This window comes from Delphinapterus leucas, chromosome X (genome assembly GCF_059928025.1).
Source record: "Delphinapterus leucas isolate spDelLeu-1000000601 "Yukka" chromosome X, BTC_Dleu_Yukka2, whole genome shotgun sequence".
NCBI classification, from domain to species: domain Eukaryota; kingdom Metazoa; phylum Chordata; class Mammalia; order Artiodactyla; family Monodontidae; genus Delphinapterus; species Delphinapterus leucas.
Genome location: NC_143150.1, coordinates 68111584 through 68133498, shown reverse-complemented (window position 1 = coordinate 68133498; position 21915 = coordinate 68111584). Strand labels below are relative to the sequence as shown.

At 37.4% G+C, this 21915-nt stretch overlaps 1 protein-coding gene across 7 annotated transcripts in view; it reads right to left on the bottom strand.

Annotated features, from left to right (window-relative positions):
* The window catches only part of ABCB7 (ATP binding cassette subfamily B member 7), a 131716-nt gene that overhangs the window by 86359 nt on the left and 23442 nt on the right, over nt 1–21915 (bottom strand). For 4 of the 7 annotated variants that reach the window (XM_089904354.1, XM_089904351.1, XM_089904355.1 and 1 more), the window contains exon 2: nt 3046–3201. The exons of the other annotated variants lie outside the window; for them this stretch is intronic. In XM_089904354.1, the coding sequence (XP_089760480.1) occupies nt 3046–3201 (156 nt within the window). The remainder of the gene's footprint in view (nt 1–3045; nt 3202–21915) is intronic. 7 annotated transcript variants of the gene reach the window in all.

Below are 21915 nucleotides of genomic sequence, written 5' to 3'. Positions count from 1 at the left end.
TCTGCCAGTCCATTTGAAAAGGCATGTAAGTTAAAACACTGGAGAGTCATTTTATTTATTTATTTATTTATTTTATTTTTTAACATCTTTATTGGGGTATAATTGCTTTACAATGGTGTGTTTATTTCTGCTTTATAACAAAGTGAATCAGTTATACATATACATATGTTCCCATATCTCTTCCCTCTTGTGTCTCCCTCCCTCCCACCCTCCCTATCCCACCCCTCCAGGCGGTCACAAAGCACCGAGCCGATATCCCTGTGCCATGCGGCTGCTTCCCACTAGCTATCTACCTTACACTAACAAACGTAAGAGAGTCATTTTATTTTACCTAAAAAAAGAAGAAATTCTGGAAGAACCTAAAAGTCATCTGTGGCATCCAGGCATAATAATGTATATGCTCTTATCTAGAACAGAACTATCTGTCCACTAATTAATAAAAATATTAATCCTCGATAGACAACTGCATAGGTACAATATCTTGCTCTGTGTAAACATTCAATTATTATTTACAAAAATTTTATCAGCACTAAAACCATCAATCTAGCAGACAGAACTACCTCCACGTAAATGAGACTAAGATTCAAGCATCGGAGGCTAATAAAATCAAAACCTATTCCATTACAGTTGCATTTTTCCTTTAAGGTAAAAATTCAATTTTACTAAAAATAATCCTATTAAATAACTCTTTAGTGATTATTAAATATGATTGCATCCTTTTTTAGAATAGTTAGCTTTCATAATACAAGTTATGTTCAGTGTTTATAACACTTGAAGAATTACCTAATAATAAACAGAGATTAAAGAGCAATTTATAAATTGTCAACCCATCAGGGATTTTGGAGTCAATTATATATTCTGCATTCCTGAGGCTTTGGAATCAGAACTAAGTTTACAATTATCCATCCATGTTGCATGTAATGCTTAACAGTATCAAACAGTCATGCATGAATATTGTTATCATCTGATCATTATAAACCTAAAACATTTAAAATTAAGCTCTTGATACATTTTTAAAGAGAAACTTATAATTTAAAATTACATTTAACTTACTTTAAAAGTTTAAAAGTCTGAAATAAATGTTATTTAAACTTGGTTTTCTTCCCAACTTCTTATAAACTAGCTGTAGGGGGAGGGGTATGGAGAAAAGAAGAGGAAGTAATGGGCGAGGTGTGGGGGGGACCTCAGGGGTAAGAGGGGGAGAGGGAGAGGAGAGAAAATGTTAGACTGACTTCTTAGATTTTGTAATTATATTTCTCAACTGTAAGTTGAAGGATAAAAGGATTTCCTTCATTGTGTTAGATATTCAATAAATGTGTGTTGAATGAATGAATAAATGAACAAATAGCTTAAAGATCTTGGGCAGCTCGCATCACCTAAGTATTCATTCATTAAACCACAAAACCATCAGGTTGAACTATATTGCTAAAAAATTTGATGCCTCCAGAACAGGGATTGGCTATTTTTTTTCTCTAAAGGGCCAGAAAGCAAATATTTTAGAGTTTGCAGGCACATAATCTGTGTCACAACTACTCAACTCTGTCACTGTGGCACAAAAACAGCCACAGCTGTTTTTGTGCCACACAAATGAATGAGTGTGGCTGTGCTCAAATAAAACTTTATTTACAGAGCTTCCCTGGTGGCGCAGTGGTTGAGCGTCCGCCTGCCGATGCAGGGGACACGGGTTCGTGCCCCGGTCCGGGAAGATCCCACATGCCCTGGAGTGGCTAGGCCTGTGAGCCATGGCCGCTGAGCCTGCGCGTCCGGAGCCTGTGCTCCGCAACGGGAGAGGCCACAACAGTGAGAGGCCCACGTACCGCAAAAAACAAACAAACAAAAAAAACAAAACAAAAAAAACTTATTTTACAGACACTGAAATTTGAATTCCATATTGTCATCTGTCACAAAAAAATTATTCTTCTTTTGATTGTTTTCCCAACCATTAACAAATGTAAAAAAAATTCTTAGCACAGAGGCCTTGCAAACATAGGTGGCATACTGAATTTGGCTCAATGGCCATAGATTGCTGATTCCTGCTCTAGATGATTTCTAAAATTCCCTACAGCCACCTCCTGCTCTGGATGATTTCTAAAATCCCTGCAGCCTCTAAGGATTCTGAGAACGCCATAGCAAAACAAAAGAAAACACCTCCACAAAAAAATCACCACCACCACCATCACAGAAAATCAACTCATGAACAAAAATTATCCACAGAAGTCCCCTCCTCCTAAACCAGTTTTCCTTTTATCTACCAAATTTTTACATCTCTGAGGGCATAACACCAGCAGCAAGGCCTATTTAGCAGTTTGTGCAAAAACTCTTCATAGTTTTTATGTTTGTTTAGGCAACTTCTGTGAAGAAAGTTTAGACCTTGTTCCCCATTCATATAAGAAACTCATTTATCATCACATTTTTGTCATCATGAAACCTGTGCTCTGCTTCATATGTTTCATCTAAGCGGTGTGAAATTCCATGCTGTTTACTAATAAAGTAACAAAGAGTTACAAGGCATTTGCCAAATTCAGGGCAATAAAAACTAATGACAATGTTAAAAAGTATTAAAAAAGAAAGGAGGTGGATGGACCTAGAGTCTGTCATACAGAGTGAAGTCAGAAAGAGAAAGACAAATACCGTATGCTAACACATATATATGGAATTTAAGAAAAAAAATGTCATGAAGAACCTAGGGGTAGGACGGGAATAAAGACACAGACCTACTGGAGAGTGGACTTGGGGATATGGGGAGGGGTAGGCTGTGACAGAGTGAGAGAGTGGCATGGACATATGTACACTACCAAACGTAAAATAGATAGCTAGTGGGAAGCAGCCGCATAGCACAGGGAGATCAGCTCGGTGCTTTGTGACCACCTAGAGGGGTGGGATAGGGAGGATGGGAGGGAGGGAGACGCAAGAGGGAAGAGATATGGGAACATATGTATATGTATAACTGATTCACTGTGTTATAAAGCGGAAACTAACACACCATTGTAAAGCAATTATACTCCAATAAAGACGTAGAAAAAAAAGAAAAACAACAACAAAAACCTTCAGAGGGTTTTCCTGGCGGCGCAGTGGTTGAGAGTCCGCCTGCCGATGCAGGGGACATGGGTTCGTGCCCTGGTCCGGGAAGATCCCACATGCCGCAGAGCGGCTGGGCCCGTGAGCCATGGCCGCTGAGCCTGTGCGTCCGGAGCCTGTGCTCTGCAACGGGAGAGGCCACAACAGTGAGAAGCCCGCGTACGGCAAAAAAAAAAAAAAAAAAAAAAAACACAAAAACCTTCGGAACCAATTCATTTTAAATCATGAAATTAGGGGAGGGAAAACGCATAAAGAGAACCTTATCACACTAAAAGTAATTCACCAAGGGCATATTTTAGACACATTTAATAGTGAATTATTTCACTGGGCTCGTTTATTAGAACTTTAGGAAATTGGTATGAATCTCTCAGTGCTTCTAAGATTCCTAGCCCTATTGTGTTTGTGCACAGAATGGAGACATTACCATACATTTCACACTGCAGCTGGAATGCTGAGATAATGCGAAAGAAGTTGAGAAAGTAGAATTGGACCTATATTTTTGCTACTTTACAGTTTCAACTTTCAGTCTTTATGTTTACTAATATGGAGGCGGAAGAAAACTCTCAAGCACATTTCTTAACTTTCAGTTCCATAGCTGGACCATTTGAATCAGTAGCAGACCTGCCACTTTGTTTAGTTATACTTTTCTGTAAAAGCTCTCATTTATGTTTGTTGCCTTTTACAGATGTATCAGATTGCCACTGATGACCAAATTACCTGGAAAATTACCCTAAACTCATACAAGATAGGATTTTCATTTACTTGGGTCATTCTGCAAGGCTCACCTATGCAAGTCATATCCAAAATACTTTAGCTTTCTTTATATGCACTCCAAGAAAATCTAATAACAGGCAGTCCTTTGGTAGGAAATATGTGACATAATTTTTGCTTATTAACACAGGTACATACTGAAAGTACTGATATAAACTCAACTCCAGGGCTTACAAATGATACCTAATGAGTTCCTGCTGAGCACTAGATGGAAAAGGTATTTTGAAGAAGGTACTTGGTTTTGTGCATTTTAAATTCCTTTTGGCTTATCCATAGTCTCTTTCTAGCATGCTAAAAGTTAATTTCTGCTGCAGAGGTAGGTAAATACGCACATTTCAGGCTGATAGCAATGTGCCACTCCCCTCAACATGGGTAACTACTCTTTATCTCTTTGCTACCTTTGCTCTCTTATGTGTTCGTAGATTTCTCTTTCTCTTCTGCCTTTTTTTTTGTTAGTTTAGTACTGCTAATGGCACTCAAACCTGAGAAGGCTGCTAACCTCTACTTCATTATCTCCTCATGGTCTTATTGAACAGAGACAAGATATGGAACACAAATGTATATTTCTGGTAACACAATTATTGTCCAAAACAATTGACTTAGTTTCTCAAATGAAAACAAAAGGAACCTTTTCAAAAGATATCGCACCCCTTCAAAAATATATACACAAAAATGTCTTAATTTTGCTACCTCTCATTTATCTATATGAGCCCTGAAAACCTGTCAAGGGTTTTTTCTAAAAATATCCATTCTTCTTTTCAATTGCACTTTGAAATTCATAAGGTGACCATAATTCATACAATGACTAGAACAGTTGTTTTCAAATAATGCTGGGAAGAAACTTGACAGCTCTCTTAGAAGCACTTTATGAGCAGTATATTTTTCTAAATGCCTTCAAAAGAAGCACCTAGAGCCTTAAAGTCACTCTAAGAATGTTCCAAGAGTAAACAAACCTTGCTATAAACTGCCATATCAACCTTCCTAAATTGGATACACTGTTGCAATATAAAAAGGTTTTTAACTTACATAGTGCACACAACAAAAATTTAAATGTGTTCCTCAAGTTTTAGGAGTTTATAGTCTAAAGCTAACAGATGCAGGCATAAATATCACAGCAAGGCAAATGCAAAGGTAAGATATATCTTGACGGCCTTCCTACCATCATCCACCCAAAAATACCATTCAATTTTAGCTCATCCCTGGAGATGCTTAGCCCAGAACAGAACAGCTGATTCACTGAAGGTCAGGGTAGTTTAGAATCAATATTTTATCCACTTTTCATATTTTAATTTGGATCTTAGTTTGCTAAGGTATTTTTGCATTATGATGCAACATGGATTAGAAGCAGCTATACTATAATCATTTTTAGTAAGAACCACAGCAGTTACCGTTCACTAAGCAATCATTATTTGGCTGGCCTTCTGCCCAACACTATATTATCTTATTTCATTCTCACTACAATCCTACAACATATCTACTATTATTATTATTCCCATTTTACAAACTAGATACTGAGGCTCAGAGAGGCTGCCTTGCTCAAGTTCATACAGCTAGTAAATAGTGGAATGGAGATGGACATTTCTAACATTATCAATACTAATAATACCAACAATGTCACTGGACCTAGTGATTTTACTCTTCCTGATTGATAACCTTGAAATGTCTAGGTTAATTTTTCTGTTATTAACAAGGAAGATGTGGTGTTGTTTGGGATTTTTTGGTAAAAGTATCAATGCAATTGTGATGTTAAATACAAAGAGTGACATCACCAAAAGCAGCAGAGTAAAAAAGTGTACCTCCGCTAAAACAATGATTAAGTTGTCAAAAACTGACAAAAACAATTTTTAGAACTCTGGAATCTAATAAAAAAAAACCATATAACAACCAGGGAGTACATAAAGAGGAAAGAAATTGCTAAATTTCAGCAGAGAGCATTATGACATTTGTGCATACTCACCTCTCATATCCCATTCCCCAGATCAGAGGTAGCTATGGGGATGGATGGTATCTCTCATTCCTGGTATGGCTGGCTGCTACCAGAAGGGTAAATGTAAGCCTTGTTCTCAAAGAATTTTGATTATGTCTTCTGACTGGTCTGGCAGCTTCCTGAACACCTGGCTCAGGGGCTTACCTTGTTTTGCACGTTTCAGAACTCTCTTCAGGCTGGAGCTGTGTTCAGTGTTGTTTGTTGGAAGTATATAAACTACATAAAGTATATAAAGTATATACACTACCTGCACATGCCTGGAGCAACAGCTAATAGGGCAAGCAGGAGACAGAATAAAAGTCTAACAGTATGAAGCTTCCTTAAGAAACTAAAAATAGAACTACCATATGACCCAGCAATCCCACTACTGGGCATATACACTGAGAAAACCATAATTCAAAAAGAGTCATGTACCACAATGCTCATTGCAGCACTATTTGTAATAGCCAGGATATGGAAGCAACCTAAGTGTCCATCGACTGATAAATGGATAAAGAAGATGTGGCACATATATACAATGGAATATTACTCAGCCATAAGAAGACATGAAATTGAGTTATCAGCAGTGAGGTGGATGGATCTAGAGACTGTCATACAGAGTGAAGCAAGTCAGAAAGAGAAAAACAAATACTGTATGCTAACACACACATATGGAATCTAAAAAAAAAAAGGTTCTGAAGAACCTAGGGGCAGGACAGGAATAAAGACGCAGATGTAGAGAATGGACTTGCAGACACAGGGAGGGAGAAGGGTAAGCTGGGACGAAGTGAGACAGTGGCATGGACATATATACACTACCAAATGTAAAACAGATGGCTAGTGGGAAACAGCCGTGTGGCACAGGGAGATCAGCTCAGTGCTTTGTGTCCACCTAGAGGGGTGGGATAGGGAGGGTAGGAGGAAGATGCAAGAGGGAGGAGAAATGGGATTAAATGTGTATGTATAGCTGATTTACTTTGTTATACAGTAGAAACTAACACACCATTGTAAAGCAATTATACTTCTATAAAGATATTAAAAAAAGAATAAAAGTCTAGGAAGAAAGAGTCTGGGGCAGGAGGTACATGGTAGAATAAGGATTTTAAAAAGAGTAGCAACATTATATTTTTAAAGCAACAAAAGATAAACACAAAAGTATATTAACATCTATTTAATATAATGCTAAGAAAAAAGATGTTGAGAAAAAAATATTTACAGAAATAAGAGGTTAAATACACCAAGATTAAAGATGAAAGATCTCATATTACAAGAGTACACAGAGTGCCAAAAGGAAAAATTAAAAACTACCATCTAGGCATATTCACTGTCAAACTTAGGAATATCAAACTAAAAGGACATATTCTAAATGAATCCAAAAAAACCCAAATAACATAAAGCAAAAAGAATCAGGGAGGAGCTTCAAGTTGGCAGAAGAGTAAGACGCAGAGATCACCTTCCTCCCCACAAATACATCAGAAATACATCTACATGTGGAACAACTCCTACAGAACACCTATTGAATGCTGGCAGAAGACCTCAGACCTCCCAAACGGCAAGAAACACCCCAAGTACCTGGGTAGGGCAAAAGAAAAAAGAAAACACAGAGACAAAAGAATAGGGATGGGATCTGCACCAGTGGGAGGGAGCTGTGAAGGAGGAAAGGTTTCCACACACTAGGAAGCCCCTTCGTGGGCAGAGACTGCAGGTGGCGGAGGGGGGAAGGCTTTGGAGCCATGGAGGAGAGGGGAGCAACAGGGGTACGGAGGGCAAAGCAGAGAGATTCCTGCAGAGGATCAGTGCCAACCAGCACTCACCAGCCCGAAAGGCTTGTCTGCTTACCCACCGGGGCGGTGGGGGCTGGGAGCTGAGGCTCGGGCTTCGGTCGGATCGCAGGGAGAGGACTGGGGTTGATTGTGTGAACACACCCTGAAGGAGGCTAGTGCGCCACAGCTAGCCGAGAGGGAGTCCAGGAAAAAATCTGGAGCTGCGTAAGAGACAAGAGACTTTTTCTTGCCTCTTTGTTTCCTGGTGCACGAGGAGAGGGGATTAAGAGCACTGCTTAAAGGAGCTCCAGAGACAGGTGGGAGCCGCGGCTATCAGCGCGGACCCCAGAGACAGGCATGAGACGCTACGGCTGCTGCTGCAGAAACCAACAAGCCTGTGTGCAAGCACAGGTCACTATCCACACCTCCCCTCCTGGGAGCCTGTGCAGTCCGCCCCTGCCAGGGTCCTGGGATCCAAAGACAAATTCCCCGGAAGAACGCACGGTGCGCCTCAGGCTGGTGCAACGCCCTGCCGGCCTCTGCCGCTGCAGGCTCGCCCCGCATCCGTACCCCTCCCTCCCCCTGGCGTGAGGGAGCCAGAGCCCACGAATCACCTGCTCCTTTAACCCCATCCTGCCTGAGGGAAGAACAGACGCCCTCAGGCGACCTACACACAGAGGCGGGTCCAAATCCAAAACTGAACCCCAGGAGCTGTGTGAACATAGAAGACAAAAGGAAATCTCTCCCAGCAGCATCAGGAGCAGCGGATTAAAACTCCACAATCAACTTGATGTACCCTGCATCTGCTGAATACTGGAACAGACAACAAATCATCCCAAATTAAGGAGGTGGACTTTGGGAGCAACGATATATATATATTTCTCCCTTTTTCTCTTTTTGTGAGTGTGTATGTGTATGCTTCTGTGTGTCATTTTGTCTGTATAGCTTTGCTTTTACCATTTGTTCTAGGGTTCTGTCTGTCCTTTTTTTTTTACCTAAAAATTTTTTTTCTTAATAATTACTTTTTTATTTTAATAACTTTATTTTATTTTACTTTATTTTATTTTATTTTCTTCTTTCTTTCTTTCTTTTTTTCTTCCCTTTTATTCTGTGTTGTGTGGAGGACCAGTTCTTGGTGCTCCAGCCAGGCGTCAGGGCTGTGACTCTGAGGTGGGAGAGCCAACATGAGGACACTGGTCTACAAGACACCGCCCACCTCCACATAATGTCAAACAGTGAAAATCTCCCAGAGATCTCCATCTCAATGCCAAGACCCAGCTCCACTCAACGACCAGCAAGCTACAATGCTGGACACCCTATGCCAAACAACTAGCAAGACAGGAACACAACCCCATCCATTAGCACAGAGGCTGCCTAAAATCATAATAAGGCAACAGAAACCCCAAAACACACCACCTGTCGTGGACCTGCCCACCAGAAAGATAAGATCCAGCCTCATCCACCAGAACACAGGCAGTAGACCCCTCCACCAGGAAGCCTACACAACACAGTGAACCAGCCGTAGCTACTGAGGACAGACACCAAAAACAATGGGAACTACAAACCTGCAGCCTGCGCAAAGGAGACCCCAGACACAGTAAGTTAAGCAAAATGGGAAGACAAAAACACACAGAGCAGATGATGGAGAAAGGCAAAAACCCACCAGACCTAACAAATGAAGAGGAAATAGGCAGGCTACCTGAAAAACAATTCAGAATAATGATAGGAAATATGATCCAAAATCTTGGAAATAGTATGGAGAAAAAACTAGAAACGTTTAACAAGGACCTAGAAGAACTAAACAGCAAACAAACAATGATGAACAACACAATAAATGAAATTTAAAATTATCTAGAAGGGATCAATAGCAGAATAACTGAGGCAGAAGAACGGATAAGTGACCTGAAAGAAAAAGTAGTGGAAATAACTACTGCAGAGCAGAATAAAGAAAAAAGAATGAAAAGAATTGAGGACAGTCTCAGAGACCTCTGGGACAACATTAAACGCACCAACATTCGAATTACAGGGGTCCCAGGAGAAGAAGAGAAAAAGAAAGGGACTGAGAAAATATTTGAAGAGATTATAGTTGAAACTTCCTTAATATGGGAAAAGAAATTGTTAATCAAATCCAGGAAGCACAGAGAGTCCCATACAGGATAAATCCAAGGAGAAACACGCCAAGACACATATTAATCAAATAATCAAAAATTAAATACAAAGAACAAACATTAAAAGCAGTAAGGGAAAAACAACAAATAACACACAAGGGAATCCCCATAAGGTAAACAGTTGATCTTTCAGCAGAAACTCTGCAAGCCAGAAGGGACTGGCAGGACATATTTAAAGTGATGAAGGAGAAAAATCTACAACCAAGATGACTCTACCCAGCAAGGATCTCATTCAGATTTCACAGAGAAATTTAAACCTTTACAGACAAGCAACTGCTAAGAGAATTCAGCACCACCAAACCATCTTTACAACAAATGCTAAAGGAACTTCTCTAAGCAGGAAACACAAGACAAGGAAAAGACCTACAATAAAGAACCCAAAACAATTAAGAAAATGGGAATAGGAACATACATAGCGATAATTATCTCAAATGTAAATGGATTAAATGCTCCAACCAAAACACATAGACTGGCTGAATGGATACAAAAACAAGACCCATATATATGCTATCTACAAGAGACCACTTCAGACCTAGTGACACATACAGACTGCAAGTGAGGGGATGAAAAAAGATATCCCATGCAAATGGAAATCAAAAGAAAGGTGAAGTAGCAATTCTCATATCAGACAAAATAGACTTTAAAACAAAGACTAATACAAGAAACAAAGAAGAACACTATACAATGATCAAGGGATCAATTCAAGAAGAAGATATAACAATTGTAAATATTTAGCACCCAACACAGGAGCGCCTCAATACAAAAGGCAAATACGAACAGCCATAAAAGGGGAAATCAACAGTAACACAATCATAGTATGGGACTTTAATACCCCACTTTCACCAATGGACAGATCATCCAAAATGAAAATCAAAAAGGAAACACAAGCTTTAAATGATACATTAAACAAGATGGACTTAACTGATATTTATAGGACATTCCATCCAAAAACAACAGAACACACTTTCTTCTCAAGTGCTCATGGAACAGTCTACAGTACAGATCATATCCTGGATCACAAATCAAGCCTTGGTAAATTTAAGAAAATTGAAATCGTATCAAGTACCTTTTCCAACCACAACACTATGAGACTAGATATCAATTACAAGAAAAAATCTGTAAGAAATACAAGCACATGGAGGCTAAACAACACACTACTTAATAACCAAAAGATCACTGAAGAAATCAAAGAGGAAATCAAAAATCACCTAGAAACAAATGACAATGAAACCACGATGACCCAAAACCTATGGGATGCAGCAAAAGCAGTTCTAAGAGGGAAGTTTATAGCAATACAATCCTACCTTACGAAACAAGAAACATCTCAAATAAACAATGTAACTTTACACCAGAAGCAATTAGAGAAAGAAGAACAATAATATCCCAAAGTTAGAAGAAGGAAAGATGTCATAAAGATCAGATCAGAAAGAAATGCAAAAGAAATGAAGGAAACGGTACCAAAGATCAATAAAACTAAAATCTGTGGTTCTTTGAGAATATAAACAAAATTGATAAACCATTAGCCAGACTCATCAAGAAAAAAAGGAAGAAGACTCAAACCAATAGAATTAGAAATGTAAAAGGAGAAGTAACAACTGACACTGCACAAATACAAAGGATCATGAGAGATTACTACAAGCAACTATATGTCAATAAATTGGACAACCTGGGAGAAATGGACAAATTCTTAGAAATGCACAACCTTCCAAAACTGAACCAGGAAGAAATAGAAAATATGAATAGACCAATCGCAAGCACTAAACTGAAACTGTGATTAAAAATCTTCCAACAAACAAAAGCCCAGGGCCAGATGGCTTCACAGGCGAATTCTATCAAACATTTAGAGAAGAGCTAACACCTATCCTTCTGTTCCAAATTATAGCAGAGGGAGGATCACTCCCAAACTTATTCCACGAGGCCACCATTACCCTGATACCAAAACCAGACAAAGATGTCACAAAGAAAGAAAACTACAGGCCAATATCACTGATGAACACAGATGCAAATATCCTCAGCGAAATACTAGCAAACAGAATCCAACAGCACATTAAAAGGATCATACACCATGATCAAGTGGGGTTTATCCCAGGAATGCAAGGATTCTTCAATATACGCAAATCAATCAACGTGATACACCATATTAACAAACTGAAGGAGAAAAACCATATGATCATCTCAATAGATGCAGAGAAAGCTTTCGACAAAAGTCAACACCCATTTATGATAAAAACCCTCCAGAAAGTAGGCACAGAGGGAAACTGCCTCAACATATTAAAGGCCATATATGACAAGCCCACAGCCAACATCGTCCTCAATGGTGAAAAACAGAAACCATTTCCACTAAGATCAGGAACAAGACAAGGTTGCCCACTCTCACCACTCTTATTCAACATAGTTTTGGAAGTTTTAGCCACAGCAATCAGAGATGAAAAAGAAATAAAAGGAATCCAAATTGGAAAAGAAGTAAATCTGTCACTGTTTGCAGATGACATGATACTATACAAAGAGAATCCTAAAGATGCTACCACAAAACTACTAGAGCTAATCAATGAATTTGGTAAAGTAGCAGGATACAAAATTAATGCACAGAAATCTCTTGCATTCCTATACACTATTGATGATAAATCTGAAAGTGAAATTAAGAAAATACTCCCATTTACCACTGCAACAAAAAGAATAAAATATCTAGGGATAAACCTACCTGAGGAGACAAAAGACCTGTATGCGGAAAATTATAAGACACTGATGAAAGAAATTTAAGATGATACAAATAGATGGAGAGATATACCATACCATGTTCTTGGATTGGAAGAATCAACATTGTGAAAATGACTCTACTACGCAAGGCAATGTACAGATTCAATGCAATCCCTATGAAACTGCCACTGGCATTTTTCACAAAACTAGAGCAAAAAATTTCACAATTTGTATGGAAACACAAAAGATCCCGAATAGCCAAAGCAATCTTGAGAAAGAAAAACGGAGCTGGAGGAATCAGGCTCTGTGACTTCAGACTATACTACAAAGCTACAGTAATCAACACAGTATGGTACTGGCACAGAGACAGAAATATAGATCAATGAAACAGGATAGAAAGACCAGAGAACTATCATATGATCCAGCAATTCCACTCCTGGGTATTTATCCAAAGAAAACACTACTTAGAAAAGATATACGTACCCCTATGTTAATTGCAGTATTATTTTCAATAGCCAAGATATGGAAACAACCTAAGTATCCATCAATAGAAGAACGAATAAAGAAAATGTGTTTTATATATATACACAATGCAATATTATTCAGCCACAAAAGAAGAATGAAATCTTGCCATTTGTGACAACATGGATTGGACTTAGACAGAATTATGCTAAGTGAAATAAGTCAGAGATAGACAACTACCATATGATTTCACTTATATTTGAAATCTAAAAAACAAACAAGTGAATGAACAAAATAAAAACATACTCATAGACTCATAAAAACAAACTGGTGTTTGCCAGGGGAAAGTGGGGTTGGGTGGTGGGCAAAATATTTGAACAGGATTATTAAGAGGTATAAACTTCCAGTTATAAAATAAATAAGTTACGGGGATGTAATACACAGCACAGGGAATACAGTCCATGATAGTGTAACAACTGTATGGTGAGCGATAACTAGATTTATCATGATGACCATTTCAAAATGTATATAAATCAAATCACTATGATGTAGATCTGAAACTAATATAATATTGTATGCCAATTATACTTCAATTAAAAAAATACTTCAGCTGGTTTTGAATGTCCTGATGACAGAGAAGCCCAGGAAAAAAGAGAAAATGACAGCTTTATCTATCCCTGTGTTTCTCTCTCTTGATTTTCCTCTCTCAGGAGTCCTTACATCAGAATCCCTGAAAGAGGTGAGCAAGTGTTAAACACATAAGATGTAGTGAGACAAACATTATTCTAGAAATTAAGAGATTTTGGTTTTAAGTCTGATTCATTCATTATCTCTTTATGCTACCAGGCATATGATTCTTCAGTTTCTCTTTGTAAGATTCGCAAAATGGAGAAGATTACCCCCTAAAGGCTATTTGAATGCTAACATCCGATGAATCTATGATTCATGTGTAATCACTTCATGTACTTAAAAAAGCAACTGCCTTTGCTGGCAATTAAAACATTAGCTAACAGCCATTTGAAATGTCATCCAAAAGTAAATAAAGTTTACTTAAATGAAATTTGGATAGAATACAATATCTGGCCTTCCCATATGACTATGAGTGAAATCTTTGATTCACAGAAATTTTATAAAGTGAAAAATCTCACACGAAGTTCTTACGCAATTTCAAACAGTAATAAATCAAAATTGAAAGTAAACTTATTAAAAGACAACTACATTACATAATAATACATGTTTTTAGACCACGTAATGAAATTAAGTATATTAAGATAGTATGTGCTCTGAATACTCACTTAAAAACCACACCAGCTCTAAAAAAAAATCACTTGCTCTTCAGTTTTTCTATCGTATGTGCCAACTTAAAATATTAAAGTATGAAAGTTAATATGAAGGGATAAATAAACACGGATATGGTGATTGCTCAGATACAGGTGCTCATTAATAGAATTAGTATCCTTATGAAAAAGACCCCAGAGGAATCCCTCAGCCTATCCACCATATAAGGATACAGTGAGAAGACAGCTGTCCATGAATCAGGAAGTGGGTCCTCAACAGACACTGAATTTCCTGGCACCTTGATCTTAGACTTCCCAGCCTTCAGAAGTGTGAAAAATAAGTATCTGTTGTTTATAAGCCACCAATCTACAGTATTTTATTGGAGCAGCCTGAACTTACACAATCTCAAATAAACAACCTTACTTTCACCTCAAGGGTAGACAAAGAACAAACTAAACCCAAAAATAGCAGAAGGAAAGAAATAATAAAGACTAGAGCAGAAATAAATCAAATAGAGAATATAAAAACAATAGAGGGAATTCCCTGGTGGTCCAGTGGTTAGGACTTGGTGCTCTCACTGCCAGGGACCTGGGTTCAATCCCTGGTTGGGGAACTAAGATACCACAGCCACACAGTGTGGCCAAATAAATAAATAAAAATAAAAACAATAGGAAAAAAATCAGCAAACTGAGAAAATACTTGTAAATCATATGTCTGATAAGGATTAATATCCTGAATGAAGAACTCCTACAACTTAGCAACAACAACAAAACCAAACAACTCAATCAAAAACTAAGTAAAAGATTTCAACAGACATTTCTTCAAAGAAGATATATAATGGGCAATAAGCATATGAATAGACGCTCAACATCATGAAATATGAGAGGAATGTAAATGAAAATCAAAATGAGATAACACCTCACACCTCTTAGGGTGGCTATCATCAAAAAACAAACAAAACAGAAAATAACCAGAGTTGGAAGGATAATGAGAAATTGGAATCCTTGTGCATTGTTGGTGAGAGTGTCAAATGGTGCAGTCACTGTAGAAAATGCTATGGCAGTTCCTCAAAAAACTAAGAACAGGGTTACTATGTAATCCAGCTGTTCCACTTTTGGGTGTATAACTAAAACAATTCAAAGCAGGGACTCAGGCGTTTGTACATCCATGTTTACAGCAGCATTATTCACAATAGCCAAATGGTGGAAGCAACCCAAGTGTCCACTAACAGATGAATGGTTAAACAAAATGTAGTATATGCATAAAATGGAGTGTTATTCAGCCTTAAAAAGGAAGGAAATTCTGACACATGCTACAACATGGATAAACCATAAAGACATTATACTAAGTGAAAAATACCAGTCACGAGAAGACAATATAAGTATTGTATGATTCTACTTATATGAGGTACCTAGAGTAGTCAAATTCAGAGACAGAAAGCACAGACACGTCATTTTATTGAGCTTCAGAGAAGAGTTTTTGTTTTGCTTTGTTTTTTAACAAACTGAAGGTTTGTGGCAATCCTGCATTGAGCAACTCTATCAGCACCATTTTTCCAACAGCATTTGCTCACTTCGTTTCTCTGTGTCACATTTTGGTAATTCTCACAATATTTCAAACTCTCCACCAGCAAAAAGATTATGACTCACTGAAGGCTCAGATGATGGTTAGGATTTTTGAGCCATAAAGTATTTTTTAAATTAAGGCATATATGTTTTTTACACATAATGCTATTGCACACTTAACAGACTACTGTATAGTGTAAATATAACTTTTATATGCACTGAGAAACCAAAACATTCATGTGACTAGCTTTGTGATACTTGCTTTATTGTGGTGGTCTGGAACCAAACCTGCAATATCTTCAAGGTATGCCTGTAGAATGGTAGTTGCCAGAGGTAGGAAAAGCGGGGGAATAGGGATATTCTCTATTCTACAAACTACAAACTAACAGGGAAATTAGTTTGTAGTTAGTGGGTACAGAGTATCAGTTGGGGAAGATGAAAAAGTTCTGGAGATGGATGGTGGTAATCACTGCACGACAATGTGAATATACTTAATGCAACAGAACTGTACACTTCAATATGGTTACAGTGGTAAATTTTATGTTACATATGTTTAACTACAATAAAAAGAACCAAATCTAAAAAAACAGAATGTATAGGATGCAGTGAAAACAGTGCTCAGAAAGTTACAGCACTAAATACCCACATTAAAAATGAACAAAGATCTCAAATAAATAACCTAACTTTACATCTTAAGTAACTATAACAGGAACAGTACACTAAACTTAAAGATACCAGAAAGAAGGAAATAATAACAATTCGAGTGGAGATAAATGAAATAGAGAAGAAAAGAACAATAGCGGCAATCAACAAAAGCAAAAGTTGGTTCTTTGAAAACACCAACAAAATTGACAAACTTTTAGTTAGAATGACAAAGAAAGACACAAATAACTAAAATCAGAAATGAAAGGAGAAACATTGCTACAGGCCTTACAGAAATAACAAGGATAAACAATTGTATGGCAATAAATTAGATGACCTAGATAATAAGGACAAATTCTTATTATAATAAAAATTACCAAACGTAGGTTATTTCAAGAAGACACAGAAAATCTGAACAGACCCACAACAAATAAAGACATTGAATCAGTAATACAAAACTTCCCAACAAAGTCCTAGACTATATGGCTTCACTGGTGATTTCTACCAAGCATTTTGAAAAGAAATAATTTAAATCCTTCTCAAACTCTTCCCCAAAAATTGAAAGGGAAAGAACACTTCCTATCTCATTCTATAAGGCTAGCATTACTCAGATACCAAAGATAAAGACATTAGAAGAAAACTAAATACCAAAATCCCTTATGAACATAGATGTAAATACTCTCAACAAAATACTAGCAAACTGAATCAAGAAGTATGTTAAAAGGATTATGTACCATGATCAGGTGGGATTTACCCCAGGAAAGCCACAGCGGTTCAACATAAGAAAATCAGTTAATATAATACGCAACAGTAATAGAATAAAGGGGAAAAAAACCCACTTGATCATCTCAATTGATACAGAAAAAGCACTTGACAAACCCAACACCATTTTGTGATAAAAACCCTCAGAGAACTGGGAATAGAAGGAAACTTCTTCAACATGATAAACCACGTAAAAACCACAGCTAACATAATATTCAGTGGTAAAAAACTGAACGTCTTCCCCTTAAGACATGGACAACAGCTTTTAACTACTGCTAATCAATACTGTACTGGAAGTTCCAAACAGAGCAATTAGGAAAGAAAAAGGTGGTTGGGGAGGAGGGAAGTTAGAGGACACATACTTACTGATTTCAATGTCACCTGCAAAGCTACAATAATTGAAAGTGCAGTACTGACATAAGGATAGACATAAAGACTAATGGAATAGAATTCATAGTCCAGAAATAAACCCATACAGTGACGGCAACTGATTTTTTTTTTTTTTTTTTTTGCGGTACGCGGGCCTCTCACTGTTGTGGCCTCTCCCGTTGCGGAGCACAGGCTCCGGACGCGCAGGCTCAGCGGACATGGCTCATGGGCCCAGCCACTCTGCGGCATGTGGGATCTTCCCGGACCGGGGCACGAACCCACGTCCCCTGCATCGGCAGGCAGACTCTCAACCACTGCGCCACCAGGGAAGCCTGGCAGCTGATTTTTGACAAGGGTGCCAAGTCCATTCCATGGGGGAAAAAAGTCTCTTCAACAAATGATACAGTAACAACTGGATATCCATATTCAAAAGAATGATCCTGGACCCCTACCTCAAATCGTATATAAAAAGAAGAGCTAAAACCATAAAACTCTTAGAAGAAAACATAGAGGGAAATCCTCATTACCTCAGATTTGGCAATAGATATACTAGTGGCCAACAAACAAATGAAAAGTTTCTCAATCTCATTAGCCATTAAGGAAAAGCAAATAAAAACCACAATATGGTACCACTTCACATTCACTAGGATGGCTATATTAAAAATGCCCTCCCCCCAAAAAAAGACCAGAAAATAAGACACGTTAGAAGGGATATGAAGAAACTGGAACCTTCATACACTGCTAGTAGGAATACAAAACACTGCTGTGGAAAACAGTCTTGCACATCCTCAAAAAGTTAAACACAGAATTACCATATGATCCTGTAATTCCACTCCTAGATATATAATCAAAAGAATTGAAAACAGGACCACCTCAATATATAGAGCAAATACTAACAGAACTAAAAGGAGAAATAAAACAGTAATACAACAATAGTTGGGGACTTTAATACCTACTCCTGATAACAGGTAGATCATCCAGACAGAGAATCAATAAGGAAATAGCAGATGTGAACAACACTATAGGCCCAATGGACCTAAAAGACATAAATAGAACACTCCATCTAACAGCAGCAGAATAGACATTCTTCTCAAGTGCACAGAGAACATTTTCTAGGATAGATCATATGTTAGGCCACAAAATTAGTGTTAGCAGATTTAAGAAGACTGAAATCATACCAAGTATCTTCTCACACCACAATGGTATGAAACCAGAAATAATAACAAGAGGACAACTGGAAAATTCACAAATACATGGAAATTAAACAAAATATTCCTGAACAACCAATGGATCAAAAGAAAAAAATTAAAAGGGAAATTAAAAAATACCTTGAGACAAAAGTGAAAACACAACATACTAGAACTTATGGGCTGCAGCAAAAGTAGTTCTAAGAGGGAAGTTTATAGTAATACACATTGAGGAAAAAGAAACACTTGAAATAAACAACCTGACTTTACACCTCAAGGAACTAAAAAAATAAAAACAAAGCCCAAAGTTAGCAGAAGGAAGGAAATAATACAGATTAGAGGAAAAACAGAGAGCAAGAGAACAGGAAAGATTAACAAAACCAAAAGTTGGTTCTTTGAAAAGACAAAACAGAAGTGATAAACCTTTAGCTAGACTAGCCAAGAAAAAGAGAGGCCTCAAATAAATAAAATCAGAAATGAAAGAAGAGACATTACAACTTATATCACAGAAATACAAAAGATCATAGGAGACTAACAAATTGGACAACCTAGAATAATGGATAAATTCCTAGAAACATAAGATCTACCAAGACTGATCAGGAAGAAACAAAAATTACACTATGGTGACTATAGATAATAATACTGTATTTTACAGTATTAACTTGAACAACAAGGGTTTGAATTGTTAGGGTCCACTTATATGAGAATTTTTTTCAACAGTAAATACTACAGTACTACACAATCTGCAGTTGGTTGAATCCACAGATGCCAAACTGTGGGTATGGAGGAACTGCCTATAGAGAAGGCCAACTATAAGTTATATGCAGATTTTGAACTGTGCAGAGAGTTGGCACCCCCAGCCCCCACATTGTTCAAGGGTCAAGTGTACATTTGAAAGTTGCTTAGAGAGTAATTTTGAAAGTTCTCATCACAAAACACTGTAACTATGTGAGGTGATGGATGTTAACTAATTGTGGTAATCATTTCACAATATACACATATATCAAATAATTATGTTGTACACCTTAAATTAATACGTTATATGTCAATCATATCTCAATAAAACTGGAAAAAAAGAAAAAAAAATTGAAAACAGGTACTCAAACAAGTATATTACATGTACGTGCTTGTTTCTAACAGCAAGATTCACAATAGCCAATAGGCAGAAACAACCCAAAGGTCTTCAACAGATGAATGGATTAAATATTGTGGTATATACATGCAAATACAAAGAAATAATATCCAACCATTAAAGGGATGAAGTACTGATATATTCTACAATGTAGATGAACCTCGGAAAGATTATGCTAAGTGAAAGAAGCCAGACACAAAAGGTCACGTGTTGTATGACCCCATTTATATGAAATATCTAGAACAGATAAATCCACAGAGACAGGATGCAAACTGATGGGGGCTGGGGGAAGGTAGGAATGGGGAGAAACTGCTTAACAGATAAGGAGTTTCACTTTGGAGCAATGGAAATGCTTTGGAATGATGGCTGCACTACATTGTGAATATATTAAATGCCAATGAACTGTTGACTTTAAAACTATTATTTTCATATTAAAACTATTATTTTCATATTATACAAATTTCACCTAGTAATTTTTAATAAGTAATCTATTACAGAATTATATCAAGGGCATTTAATCAGAAGTAACAAATGAAAAGTTGGACACACATTTCTGAAAATACAGTTTATCAAATAAAATAATAATCACAATTAAATGGCCTCGCTGGTCTTATGTGAAATTAGCATTCCTAGATGAAAGCTTATTAAATTTTCTTAGCAAAGCCAGTAAATACATCTATTTGTGGATACTGGCAATCCCCAGAACTTAGAACTGATTATGTTTTAAAAATGTACAGTCATCTAGCATCTAGATCTTCATGTCTACATACCATTTTCCAATAAAAGGCACAGGGTTCCTTGTAGAAAGGGATGATTTCAAGGCGAGGTCAGGGAAAATATAAGAGGAACCTGGAACGCTGTGTGGTGCCAGAAAGAAAGGAAGTACTGAAAAAGGATGGGGGCATGTCCAAAGGACACAAGAGCCAATCTAAAGGAGCTTCCAGTAGCCCAGAGCTAGGACAACTAGAAGAAGAAAATAAAAATTGAGAGTATTAGATGATAGTCCATAGAATATAGTTTATTAACATCTATGAGTTCAGCCTGATATAAATAAGTAAGTAAAAATATAAATGAGGGAGAAGGCAACAGCTCTTCTTTACAGAAGTCCCATTACAAATGCAAAATGAGGGAAACAAAAAAACGTATTTAGGCAAACACCACAGTAATAACTGTTGTAGATATGCTAATATTAGCTGGTGAAAGTTTAAGGAGAAATATGATATTTGCATATTCTCAAAGAATCTCCCTCAAGGTGTTTTTTAATTACAAAGGAGAAAATAGTATTTTTCACTGGAGAAACCCAGTAGATACCACCTTAACCATTCAATGGAGGTTAACACCACCAGTAATAAGACATATCAACATTATGTACCCCCTGATATGATGCACTGAAAAGGACACAGCTTAATGTTTTACTGCTTAAGACACTGTAATACGGCTTCTACCACCATATCACCACTCTGTTTTTTTATCAGGAATACTAAATGAGCAACTAATTGCTAAATTCAATAACACCTTGCGTATTCATCTTACATACCCTCTCTGTCGCATAATATTATTAACCATTCCTTCCTTTCTAAAACCCTCTCCTCTCTTGGCTTCTAGGATATCTATCTATCCCTATTCCTTGAACCTCTCTGGCCCCTACATATTCTCCTTCTTGGACTATTCTTTCATTTAAATTTTGGCAGTCTCAGGAGTGTCTTCCTTAGCCCTCTATTTTTTTCTCATTCTAAATAGTCTCCAGAAGGTATCCATGGTCACTATAAAAAAAATTACTTCCACGATGATTCTCAAACTTTACCTCAAGTCCAGATCTCTTTCTCGAGTACCTTACCCCATACATACAACTGTTCATTAGACATTTTCATCATGATGTCTCATAGATAGCTTAAACTCCACATATCCCAAGCTGAACTCACCATTTTCTCCAACTTCTCCAACTCCTCAAATTTGTTCCTCCCCATCTTAGTTAAATAGCATCACTATCCACCCAGCTGCCTAAGCCAGACACCCAGGAACTACACTCTTTATTTTTTCTTTACCCTCTATCAAACCACTCAGTAACTCCTATC